The sequence below is a fragment of the Magnusiomyces paraingens genome (genome assembly GCF_902498895.1).
Source record: "Magnusiomyces paraingens strain CBS 517.90 genome assembly, contig: contig5, whole genome shotgun sequence".
Taxonomy (NCBI): Eukaryota; Fungi; Ascomycota; class Dipodascomycetes; order Dipodascales; family Dipodascaceae; genus Magnusiomyces; species Magnusiomyces paraingens.
In genome coordinates, this window is record NW_022474071.1 from 461,143 (window position 1) to 474,256 (window position 13,114).

General features: G+C 40.3%; 4 protein-coding genes across 4 annotated transcripts; 3 read left to right on the forward strand and 1 right to left on the reverse strand.

Annotated features, from left to right (window-relative positions):
* Positions 1–18: 18 nt before the first annotated feature.
* SAPINGB_P005801 (uncharacterized protein) lies at positions 19–5,327 on the forward strand (the record flags this gene model as incomplete). The annotated part of the gene is made up of 3 exons (XM_032000515.1): positions 19–93; positions 171–341; positions 399–5,327. 3 exons carry the CDS (start codon positions 19–21, stop codon positions 5,325–5,327), a joined length of 5,175 nt encoding a protein of 1,724 aa, XP_031856406.1.
* Positions 5,328–5,449: 122 nt separating this feature from the next.
* Positions 5,450–7,099, reverse strand: SAPINGB_P005802 (uncharacterized protein; the record flags this gene model as incomplete). Its single annotated transcript, XM_032000516.1, has 2 exons — positions 5,450–5,673; positions 5,728–7,099. 2 exons carry the CDS (start codon positions 7,097–7,099, stop codon positions 5,450–5,452), a joined length of 1,596 nt encoding a protein of 531 aa, XP_031856407.1.
* A 1,456-nt stretch (positions 7,100–8,555) lies between these two features.
* SAPINGB_P005803 (uncharacterized protein) lies at positions 8,556–10,007 on the forward strand (the record flags this gene model as incomplete). Its single annotated transcript, XM_032000517.1, has 1 exon — positions 8,556–10,007. One exon carries the CDS (start codon positions 8,556–8,558, stop codon positions 10,005–10,007), a length of 1,452 nt encoding a protein of 483 aa, XP_031856408.1.
* A 533-nt stretch (positions 10,008–10,540) lies between these two features.
* On the forward strand, positions 10,541–11,988 carry SAPINGB_P005804 (uncharacterized protein; the record flags this gene model as incomplete). The annotated part of the gene is made up of 2 exons (XM_032000518.1): positions 10,541–10,683; positions 10,749–11,988. 2 exons carry the CDS (start codon positions 10,541–10,543, stop codon positions 11,986–11,988), a joined length of 1,383 nt encoding a protein of 460 aa, XP_031856409.1.
* Positions 11,989–13,114: the final 1,126 nt, after the last annotated feature.

Here is a 13,114-nt window from a genome sequence, read left to right on the forward strand (position 1 = left end):
TCCACATAAATCAATATCATGGACTTTACAATCCTGCCGGAATGGCCTGAACCTATCCGGCAAAAGCTGGTAGAGCTTAAAGATGACTTTGATGTATGATTTATGTCATTTTATATCATTTTATAATTAGATCATTTCCTAATTTTTATTTTTTATTTTTTGCTATTTAGGAAGGCGATATTACTGAGAAAGGCTATTTAAAGAAACGCACCAAAATCCTCGCCGCTCTCGGATCCTTTAACGAACATACACCAGCACCCGATTCTAACAACCAGTCTCTTTACGCCTCTGACCAAGCTTCTCTAATAGATCAAAGACAATATAGTCAGTCTTGCCCTAATGTATGTAAACTTGATTTTAACTACTTAATATGTTGTGCATAAACTAACAGCTTACAGCCCGATCAAAGCTCTGATGGCATCTCGTTACGAACTTCATCTACTACCCAGCAAAATGATTCAGCCTCCATTGATGGAGAGCCCTTGACAAACGTTTACTCATCTTCCCAGCATTCTAACAATACTGCCCAGTCTTCTTCTACTGCTGCTGCGGGATCATTACCATACCACCCTGGAGACAATGGAAGCTTCACGGGGAGCACAGGTAACAACAGTGGCGGTGGACTTTCAGTTCATCGACCTATCTCAGCATACTCAGAACAAGGATACAATATGAACTCTCCAAATGCTGGAAATTTTTCTGAAATTTATTCCAATACAAATAATAATAATACTAGTCATAGCAGAAACAGCTCTATTGTTTACAACTTGCCACAATACCAGCCCTACCAAAAGTATGTGACTATGCCTCAACAGCAGCCGCAACAACAACAGCAGTCACTAAGTAGAGCTTCAAGTACTGCAATCTCCGTTTCTCTTCACCACTCGACTTCTGGCGCAACCACTAAAAGTGGTATCACGCCTGGCCTCTCCTTAGCCCCAACACCAAATGACATCTCCACCGCTGAACCTCCTAAGTTGTTGCGGCCTCTTGACCCTCGTGAATATACTGAGGCTGACCTTGAAATTTCTGCAGAAATATCGATGTTTGATAATATCCCCTCGATTCTGAGGCACCGTGGTCAAACTGCAATGTCTCGTAAGAATGCTTTTGTGTGCCTCGACCCAAAGGGAAAAGAGATTTCGTCTCTTACTTGGGAAAAGCTCTCCTCCCGCGCCGAAAAAGTGGCTCAGGTTATTCGCGACAAGTCTGGGCTGTTCCCTGGTGACCGAGTTGGGTTACTTTACGCCGAATCTGAAGTTATTGATTTTGTCGTAGCCCTACTTGGCTGCTTTCTTGCTGGCTTTGTTGGTGTCCCTATGAACCCAGACTCTGACTTTAAAGACATCACTTACATTCTCACAAACACTCAAGCACATCTGGTGCTCACCACTGATACAAACCTCAAAAATCTCAACCGTACTCTCTCGGCTCAACGGCTTTCCTGGCCTAAAAATATTGAGTGGTGGAAAACTAACGAGTTTGGCTCCTATCACCCACCTTCTAAAAAGGCCGATCCTCCAGCACTCCAGGTTCCGGACCTTGCCTATATTGAATATTCCCGGTCCCCGATCGGCGAGCTTCGTGGCATTGTGCTTTCCCACAAAACAATATTACATCAAATGACATGTCTCACTTCCATTTTAAAGAGCCGCAGCCGGGCTGAAGGTACCTCTAATAAACGCCCAACATCATCATCATCCACAACTGGAAATCGTGAAATTCTCTTGTGCAACCTTGATATTCGACAATCTATCGGTTTAATTATCGGTGTTCTCCTCACAATCTATTCTGGTAATACCACCATATGGCTTCCTCAAGCCGCCTTACAGGTGGACGGACTTTATGCAAATATAATCACCAGGTACCGCATTGACTTGATTTTATCCGATTACCCCGGACTGAAACAAGTAGCTTACAATTACCAATCATTCCCACATCTTACAAGAAATTTTTCCAAAAAGCAGCAAGTTGACTTATCTTCTGTAAAGTGGTGCTTAATCGATGCTCTTACTGTTGACACAGAGTTTCACGAAGTTCTGCAGGATCGATGGTTTAAGCCCCTTGGCAATAAAAACTATAGAGATATTGTTGCCCCGATGCTAACCATTAGTGAACATGGAGGAATGGTTATTGCAATGCGCGACTGGTTAAAAGGTCAAGAAAAACTTGGCTGTCCTTTGGAGAACCCTTCATTTGACGATGAAAACTGCGGACCTACAGATTTATCTGAAGTTTTGCTAGACAAGTCTTCCTTATCCACAAACAAAATTAAAATTGTTGCATCATCTCCATCGCGAAATAGTATTTCGGAAGATACTAGAAAGTACATTCGTGTTGGTGCCTTTGGTTTCCCTCTTCCAGACGCAACTCTCGCCATTGTTAATCCCGAAACCTGCATTCTTGCCCAAACCATGGAACTCGGTGAAATATGGATTGACAGTCCTTCATTGAGTGGTGGCTTTTGGGGTCTTCAAGAGGAAACCGCTGCTGTGTTTCACGCCATTTGTTACGGAAACAAGTCAGCTGTTGACTTGGAATTTTTACGTACAGGTTTACTGGGCTTCATTTACAATGGCAAGGTTTACGTTCTTGGTCTTTATGAAGACCGCTTACGGCAAAAAATTGACTGGAGTAACCGAGAAGAAGCTTTGGAAGTTCCACCTCCTCTTATTATAAACAACCGAATATCTCAATACCGCTACCACTATACTTCCCATCTCGTCAACACCATCATGCGTACAGTACCAGGTGTTTTTGACTGCTCTGCTTTCGACACTTGTGTCAATGGGGAATTTTTGCCTGTGCTCATCTTAGAATCTACGCTTGCTGAGCCTCCACAACTCCAACCATTAGCTCATTACGACTATCTTGCTCTTAATGAACTTTCAGAAAAGGCCATGGATTCAGTTTTTGAAGGCCATAGAGTCAGAGTGTATTGTGTTTTAATAACAGCACCAAACAGTCTCCCTAGAATTATTCGAAGCGGACGCTCGGAAATTGGCAATATGCTGTGCAAACGCCAGTTTGACTTGGGCAAACTTCCTGCAGTATATGTCAAGTTTGGCATTGAAAAGGCCATTCGATCTCTCCCCGTGGGTCCTGACTTGGACGGAGGCATTTGGTCTGCTGCTGTTTCACAAATGCGCAGTGACTCACTTTTTAGAGCAGAAAAGCAATACTCTGGTGTTGATTTCCGTGATATTGTTATCGACGACCGTACTTCAGCTCCACTCTCAGATTTTGAGTCCATTGTTCATATTTTGCGCTGGCGCGTTTCTCACCAAGGCGATGAGCTGGCTTACAGTACTATTGATAACAAGTCTAAAGAAGTCTCCATGCTTTCGTGGAAAAAGTTTGACCGTAAGGTTGCAACTATTGCTTCCATGCTCAAAACAAAGCTCATGCTAACTGCAGGCTCCCATGTCATTTTGATGCACACCCACTCTGAGGATTTTGTCGTTGCAGTCTATGCCTGTATGGTTTTGGGCATCATCCCTATCCCCATTTCTCCCATTAATGAACGGCGTCTTGATGAAGATGTTCCTGCATTACTCAATGTTGTCAAAGATTACTCCATCAAAGCTATTCTTGTCAATAATGAAACTGATAATGCTCTCAAAACCAAAACTGTGGCCCGTCATCTCAAGGATACTGCCAGTGTATCTAAGCTCCAGCTCCCACGTATCTACAACACAAGCAAGCCCAAAATCATAAATAAAGGCTGTAAGGAACTAAACTTTTCTCTCCGAAAAGATTGGCTTTCTCCAGATCATACCGCTATTGTTTGGCTCTACTGGACACCGGACCATCGAAGAGTGGCGGTTCGTTTAAGTCATCCTACCATTATGGGCATGGCCAAAATCCAAAAAGAAACTTGCCAAATGTCAAGTACCAAGCCCATAATTGGCTGTGTTCGTTCAGTTTCAGGTCTGGGCTTCATCCACACTTGTTTGATGGGTGTGTATCTCGGAGCATCGACATATATTGTTTCACCGATAGACTACGCCAATAATCCAATCACTTTCTTTTTATCGCTTTCTCGATATAAAGTCAAGGATACCTATTCCACCCCGCAGATGCTTGACCATGCCATTGCAACCATTCGACCAAAGGGATTTAGTCTTTCAGACACAAAAAACTTGATTATTGCCTTTGAAGGTCGTCCACGCACAGATATTTGTAACAAGATTCGTATTCTCTTTTCTCAAACTGGGCTTGAGAGCACTTCTATCAACTTGTCCTACGCCCACGTGTTAAACCCCATGGTCACCACTAGATCATACATGTCTCTTGAGCCGGTGGATGTGTGGCTTGATCCCATTGCCTTACGCAGAGGTTATGTCACAATGGTTAACCCAGAGACTTCCCCTAAGGCCATTCACCTCCAGGATTCTGGTATGGTTCCTATTGGAACCCAAGTGGCAATTGTCAATCCAGAAACATGCAAGCTTTGCAAGGTTGGCGAATATGGTGAGATTTGGATTTACAGTGAAGGAAATGTTTCTTCCTTTTACAAATCCAAGGACCAGTTCAATGATGACAGGTTCCGTGGGGTTATTCAAGACCCCGATACCAAAAGTTCCGATGTTCGATATGTGCGGACTGGTGACCTGGGTTTCCTACACAATATTAATCGTACCATCCCAGGAACGTCAACAGTTGTTGAACTCCAAACCCTATTTGTTTTGGGTACCATTGGCGAAACATTTGAAGTTCTTGGTCTCAACCATTTCCCCATGGATGTAGAGAATTCCATTGAAAGCTCGCACGCTTCCATTGTTCGTGGTGGCAGTGCTGTATTTCAAGCTGGTGGTCTTGTCATTGCCGTTATTGAAAGTACTCGGCGCAACCGTGACAATTTGGCAGCCATTGTTCCTGTTGTTGTTAATGCAGTTTTGGAAAGCCATCAATTTGTGATTGATATTGTTTCATTTGTTGCCAAAGACGAATTCCCCCGATCACGTCTAGGAGAGAAACAACGCGGTAAAATTCTGGCTTCTTGGGTTACAAAGCGCCTTCCCCTTACCGGAAAGTTTGGCGTGTCAAATGGTGAGCAGAATCTTTTCAAGGCTCTTAAATTCTCGTCTCCAATGTTGAGTTCTGTGGAAGAAGTTGAAACGCCGTCTTTTGAAGGCCACGTTCCGCTGTCTCTGGAAGCAGAGACTCTGTTGAAACAACAACAACAGTTGCATGCCCAGCAGCTTGGGCAGCCGATTCCTACTATCCCTGGTCCCTCAACGGCTCCCCTACAATCTACGCAACCGCTGCAGCTGCCTTCTGTGCAGCAAAAACCAGCATCTGCACCTTTACCTTCTCAACTTTAGATGAGATTGTAATTTTTGATGAAGTTACGTACATAAATGGTTTTAATTTACCATATAGATTTTTTGTTTTTTTTTTATTTTTATTTCTCCCCCTATAGTAATAACAGGCTTCTTTTCATGAATTAATATAGTGACTCGTCATCAGAGTAATCCTCAAAATCGGGAAGTTCCCAAGGTAAATCTAGCATTCTTTGTAGCTCTCGTTCTTGTAATCTTTTGCGCATAAAAGTGCCCCCAAGAAACAAGCCAGTAATTACTGCAATAGGATAAACCAAAATAGAAATTGGTCGAAAATATAAGCATCCAACATTGACAAAATCTTTCCATGCTGCAGTAGATTTTTGTACTATAAAAAAACAGACCAAAATTGCAGTCAAAAAGGGAACAATCCGTTGCATACCTCCAACTACATTGCCAATGCTAATCATTACAAGTAACGTCCAAACAGTAAGCACTCCAATTCCACCATAAATCGCCCACATGGTCATTGTTTGCGCTGTCTCCCTAATATATGAATGCAACGTGCCCTCAATTGACACAGACTCAAGTTTTTCCGTCACATTGGCAACCTTTTCCACAAGGCCTTGAAACTGTGGCATTAAATCTGTTTCTACCGTGGCTACTGACTTGCGGATCCCCTGAGCCAGCATTTTCTGCTTCCCTAATGTCTGGCTTTGTTCTCGCAAAAGTTCACGTTGTTGTACAATCATGTCTTGTTGACCTTGTACCAGTGCATCCAAATTTCCAACAACACTCGCAGACTGTAATTCCACACTGGCCAGCAGCTGAACAATACCTTCAACAGAGCTAGCAGTCGAATCGTGCATCAATTGAATAGCCTGAGCGTATTGCGCTTGCATTTGGTCCATTTGTGCTCCGAGCACTTTTGCAAACTGTTCCATATCTTCTGCGTGGTATTCGCGTACAGCTCGCAATGAATCTGCGTGTTCTTGTTCGGCAGTCTTTAGTGAATATGCGTGGCTAGTTTGTGCCTGTTTTAATATTTCCATGTGTTTCCCTAGCTCTTGATGTAAAACTGATTCGATAGCTGATTTGACTGCATCTTTGGATTGTTTTACCGTTTGCAAAACAGTTTCTCTGATATTTTCTGAGTCTAAATGAAGCTTAGAAACAAGAGACAATAGCTCTCCTGCCATTTTATGTTGAACAGTTGTAATTTTGCTGTATGTTTTTAAAAGCTTTTTAAGTCTAATTTCAGGTGCAACTTCGGTGCAAATCGTGCCAATAGCTTGATAATAGCCATTGTATGTAGTCCATAACGTCACAGATTCTTGCAAAGCATTTAAACATTTTTGCACATGTTGTTCATTTTGTATATCATTGCTGACCTTCACAGGATCATATATAAGACATTGTTCTGGATATGGAACATAAGACACCCTCCATTGGCATATAGAAAGTGATATGGCATAATAACGACGCTCCTCATCAAGTAAATTTTGCTGAGTATTTCTGTCATCCCAGCAACGAGGATAAAGCGAATCAACGAGTGACGTGACACATGCAACAGATGATGGTGTGCTTAATGATGCCAAAAGGGCGTTGGACGAGTTAACTAGAGTTGAAACGATAAGCCCAACATCCTGGGTATATTTTTCCCCCTTTAAAAAAAAATCATCCGAATCAAGTTCCGATAGTAAATCGTCTACTTGCAAAGATGAACTGTGAGCTGAATCAGCTCGTTCAAAAAATGAAAAAGAAAAGCAGTGCGCAAAAATAGGCAATACCAAAAGTAAAAATATTCTCGTCATTTAAAGAGTTTAAAAGAAAATAGACCTAAAGTCCCTTTCATAAATTTTTATACTTTCATTTTTCGGTATTGTAGATTAGAAATTTAACAAGAATGTCAAATATTCAACTTTTGGACTGAAACGAAGCATGTCATGTTATGTGGAAATCGATTTAAATTTAAAGGCTTACAAAAAAACCTGTAGCCAATATAATTTTGTCATCAGACACTAATTTAGCCCTAACCCTTGTGGATTTTGATAATTTCTATTGATAGTTGTCACATTGTTTTCACAAGCTGTTCCTTTCAAAATTGTGACAAACTCCTACCATTTATTTAATTACAAAATTATTAATGTGTATAAATTCACCCTTACCCTTACGGAATTTTAAGTTTTTCATTAATTCTTGTCACAATTTTTGTCGATTTTGGCCGCTTTGTTAATAGATGCTACCAAAATCTACAAATTTTGTGTCAAAACCCTAACATCTAATCACGTGAATTATTATGAATCATATCAATGACTAATCATCTTCAATTTTTCTATACAATTATAAAAAAATGGCCTAAAAGGGAATTCACAGGGTTTTAGAATCGATGGCTGTTGAAAAAAAATATAAAATACGCAAGGGTTAGGGGGGAATTTTGTATGGTGAATACCCCAATTTGGTTCAAGATTTTTTATAAAATCCAGAGTTTTTTTCAAAAAAAAAAAACCAGCTAAATTTTAAGATTATGTAATATGTAACCCGTGCCCTTGCGTAGTCTTTAGTTTTTTTTTATAACTTGTCACATTGTCTGCAAAGTTCGGCGGGATAGCTCAGAAAAATAGTCTTTAGTTTTTGACAACCAAGTTCTACAAACTTTGTAGCATAAACCTAACATCAAGTCATGTGAAATTGTTAAATTCACTCTCAAGGATTTCAATTAAGAGAACAACCCTATTTGTATAGGCCTGGAATTAAACTAAACTTCATTGCAATAGTTGTTTAAATATCTTTCAATCGACTTGGTTAGATATATATATATTTATTTATTTTCAATAAAAATAAATTTGTTACAATTAACGAGTTTCTTTAAAAATTGTCAAGTTCCAGTTAATGGTTTGAATGACTAAGCTCAGATTTACAGAGCCGCATTTATTAGTTTACATCACACACAATGCTTTGATACGGCAGACGTCGAGCAGTTGTGGGGGATAAACATTATTTTTCCGAAACTTTAGGGGCAATTTAGGTTTTTCCGGCTGTCCTCAAAAAAAAGACAACCCGAGCTCGTAATCGTAGCATTCGGGTAGACGCGGGACTCACTTAACCGTACGCGGTTGGATCAGAGCGCGGCGCAAAAAATAGGGTTACGTAAGGATATCCTATCGCGCAATATCATGCGTTTTGTCCAGGTACAATACAAAAAAAATTTATATATAAATGTGGCTTGTTCCTACTTTTTTTGACTATAAAAGATTTAATCATATCAAGATGAGCTCAGTTGCAAAAACATTTGAGACTGTCGCTGTTATTGGTGCTGGTCCGAGTGGTCTTGCCGTCACCAAGGCGCTGCTTGGAGAAAAACTTTTTTCCAAAATCAAAGTCTTTGAGCGGCAAAATCAGCCTGGAGGTGTTTGGAATTACAGCAAAGAAAAACAAGCTACGCCACTTGTGCCCTCTATCGATGCATTTGCAAGGGAACCAACAGTACTTAACGACCAGCTCAAGCGTGCCGTGTATACCAGTCCAATATACAAGAACCTTGACACCAACATCCCACACTTCCTCATGCGCTACCACAAACATGACTTTAAGACCGGATTAGAAGCATTTCCAAAGAAAGAAGATGTGCTTGAATATGTTCAAAACTATGCAAAACCTATCGAAAAGTTTATTCGATTCAATTCTGATGTGCAGAGCGTTAGCAAGTCGCAAAATACCGGGAAATGGACAATTGAGTATACAGATTATACCCAAGGGTATCCAAAAGGGACTCAATACAAGGAAGATTTTGATGCAGTGGTGGTATCAAATGGCCATTACGATTTGCCATTTTTGCCAAAGGTTAAGGGTATGAGTGAGTGGGTGAAAAAGTATCCAGGCTCAATCCAGCATGCCAAATACTTTAACGACCCTAAAGAGTTTGCCGGTAAAAATATTGTTATCGTTGGTAATGCATCTTCAGGTGTTGATATATCGCTTCAGGTTGCCGAATATGCCAAAAATGTTTATCGTTCTATTGTTTCAAAGTCCTACATGCCATATGCATCCAACCCTAGAATTTTAGATGTGCCTACCATTTCAGAATATAAGCCTGAAACTAAAGAGATTGTGCTGAATGAATCGCAGGATAAGGATACCTATCCAAGAGAATACCCAAAAGTTCTTACCGATGTTGATGTTGTTTTGTATTGCACTGGATACCTCTACACCTACCCGTTTTTGAAAACATACATGGAGCCTGGAAACCCCGATAGTGTGTTGCAATCAACTGGAGAGCGCTTGCACAGAGTTTATGAAAATATTTTTTATATTCCCGACCCCTCTTTATCCTTTGTCGGAGTTCCTAAACAGATTATTCCGTTTCCACTTGCAGAACTTGAAAGTGCTGTTATTGCGCGTGTATATTCAGGCCGGCTGGCACTTCCAAGTGTGGAAGAGATGCTGGAAAAAGAGAAGGAAACCGAAGAAAAAGTTGATGGTAATAGCGCGCGGTTCCATAGCTATTCATTCCCACATGATGTGGAACACTATCGCAAGCTTGAACAATGGGTTCGTGAAGAAACTAAGGATAGCAAAGTTCTACCTCATGACAAGGGATTCTTTGCTGAGCCATGGGGTCAAGAGCGGTATGATCAGCGTGGTTCGTCGTTTGAACTAAAAGCATCCTTTATCAAAGAAAAAGCCGAGAAGAAAAAGCTTGAACAACAACAGAAACTGTGAGATTCTCATGTTTTACCCAATTAGATAGATTTTAATGGCCACAGTATGAGATTGAAATTGGTGGAGTGGTATGTACGGCTGGGGTTTGCCTGGGCGCTTATCGTTTAAAACAAAGCAAATGATATCTCAAAATGTCGGGCAAAGGCCGGTACAACTGAAGATTCTGACAAAATTAATGAACCCTTTATTTTTACCCGCGAACCGACCTGGGCGGTTGTTTCGGTTTTTTTCAATTATGATTTTTTTTGTATGAGATTGAATGATTTCTGTTTAGTTTCTAAGAAAAGTAATACCAGGTATCTTGGTCGGAGAGCAGAAAGCAGAATCCGTAATCCAACCCGCATGTTTATTTTACGTAATATGTCTGCCTAAAGTCTTATCGCACTAAGGCCATTTCGCCGAGGTGTAATGTGTCCTTTTGAGCATATAAATATCACCAGGGGTGTTAAAGAGTTTTTGTTTTCTTATTCCTTGTAAGCGGTGCATTTTATTTATTCTTTATTCTTTTATTTTTTTTTCAAAAATCAGTTAGTATGACATTCAGTAATACAATCAAATCTGTGGCAGTGATTGGTGCCGGACCAAGTGGTCTTGCAACTGCAAAGGCTCTTTTGGCTGAAGGCGCTTTTTCTAAAGTTAAAGTCTTTGAACGTCAAAATCAGCCAGGCGGAGTATGGTAAGTTTGGTTCATATCTCCGCATCAAATAAATTAAATTTTCTATATTAACGATGAGTTTAAAGGGTTTACAATTCTCAAACAAGAGACACACCGTTAGTTCCCTCGGTCAGCGCAAATGCGCAAGAGCCTACTAAGCTTGATGACAAGCTCCAGCGAGCCGTATATTACAGTCCCATGTACAAGTACCTAGAGACCAACTTGCCCAAGTATGTAATGCAATATCATGAGCTTAGATTTGAGGAAAATCTGCCTGTGTTTCCACCTAAAAGTGACGTTTTGGCATACATACAAGAGTACGCAAAGCCGCTTACATCTGCTATCCGGTACAACGCAGAGGTGCGGCGTGTGGAGAAAATGCATGGAAATGGTCCATGGACTATCGAGTACGTGGACTACACCCAAAACTACCCCCAAGGCACTACATATGCAGAGGAATTTGATGCTGTGGTAGTGTCGACCGGGCATTATGATCTACCTTTTATTCCAGATGTTAAGGGCATTGCCGAGTGGTCGCAAAAGTATCCGGGGTCTGTGCAGCACGCAAAGTATTTTGACGACCCTCAAGATTTTTCCGGGAAGACTGTTGTTGTTGTTGGAAACGCTGCTTCTGGTGTAGATATTTCACTTCAAGCTGCTAATTTTGCCAAAAAGGTGTACCGGTCTGTGGCAGGCCCGCCACTTATGCCTTACGGTGATGATCCTCGTGTACAAGATGTGCCTGTAATTGCCGAGTACCGTCCAACCACACATGAGATTTTGCTTACAGATGGACAAGTACTTGCTGATGTTGATGTGGTTGTATACTGCACGGGGTATCTCTACACGCTCCCGTTTCTTCGTACCTACATGGACGCAGAAAACCCCGACTGTGTATTGAAACCATCTGGACAACGGCTACACAGAGTTTACAAGCACATGTTTTACATTCCCGATCCATCGTTGAGTTTTGTAGGAGCCCCGAAACAAATCATTCCATTTCCCATGGCGGAGACTCAGGGTGCAGTGATTGCACGTGTATATTCCAAAAGGCTCATGCTTCCTGATGAAAGTGAGATGCGTGCCGATGAAAAGTTACAAGAAAAAAAGGCTGGGCCTCGTGAAGTTGACTTCCACTTGTTTCAATTTCCTGGTGACTTTGCTTATTACCGGGAGCTGGAATCCTGGATTGACGAGGCAGGAAATACAAACGCTAATGAGTTTTTGCCGGAGAGATGGACTGATGAGCGTTATGAGCAACGTGCCGAGTCATATGCACTTAAAACAGCATTGGTCAAAGCCAAACAAGCTCAAGGATTTATTTGAGAAAAACGTTTGAAAACAATAAGCTCATAATTTTTTTTTTTTTTTGAATAAAATGATTTTAAACTTGTTAAAAAAAAACCGTGTAACACATTATTTTCTAAACAGTAAAATATGAAAAAGTAGTGCCGTAAAGTTTCCGATTTAATAGTTTAGGGTTTCTTTTTTTGTTTTTGCTATGAGATTTCAAAAGTTTGAGAGAAATTTTAAAAACCTGAAAATTTTGAAAGGGGAAAAAAAAAATTTTATCGATTGTATCTAAAATCCATGATAGTGTCTTGGAGGTCTAGAAACTTTCTGCACCGGGAGCCGCAATCGGCGGATATGTTCTTCCTGGTTCAGAACCAGCTGCTTCTTTTGGAACTTTAAACCGGAATTAGTACGGCTGATTTTTGGTCGGAATTTCGATTCCTATTCTTCTTTTTTTCAATTTTTTTTTTTTTTCAAGAACAAGGATATGCCCGAATCGTTATTGAAGCAAAAAAAAAAAAAAATTAGGAAAAAATCATTTGCTTTCACTAAAGTAGTTTAAAAAAAAACGTTCTGGATACTTATTTTTATTTGATTTTGGAATTGATCTTTTTTTTTTTGCTATTTCTCTTTGATGCTGTGATCCACGTGTGTAACTTGATTCTGGCTGCTCTTTCTGTTAGGGTATTAGAAAAGCATTAAAATACGTTCATTTATTATCATGGTCATGAATTTTCGGTATTCTACTAGAAATATGTTTTTTTCTAAGTTTAAGTGGAATTTTAGCTCTTGGAGACACTGTTTGGAATCTTTATCAATCGGGCGGGTCATCCTTTAAAAAAAACTTGATATTTTAACTTTTTTTCTTCGCGTCTTCTTAACGTTAGATGATTAAATTGTCAATATCGCAGTTGTAGTGTAAACACAACGCGCTTTGTTACTGTTAGAAGTAAATTTAACTGCTATTCCCCCCACTCTTTCTAAACGCCCCGTTGGCATAATTTTGGTAGGGCTGTCGTATGTACCCGGTGAACTTGTAGACAATTAAACTAAATATCTAAAAGCAAAGTATATTGCTAAAATGAATAATGATCGTTTTTTATGTCAAAGGTATTTCTTACCGCTAAGGTGTTTTCATATGAAATTGCAACATGAAAAA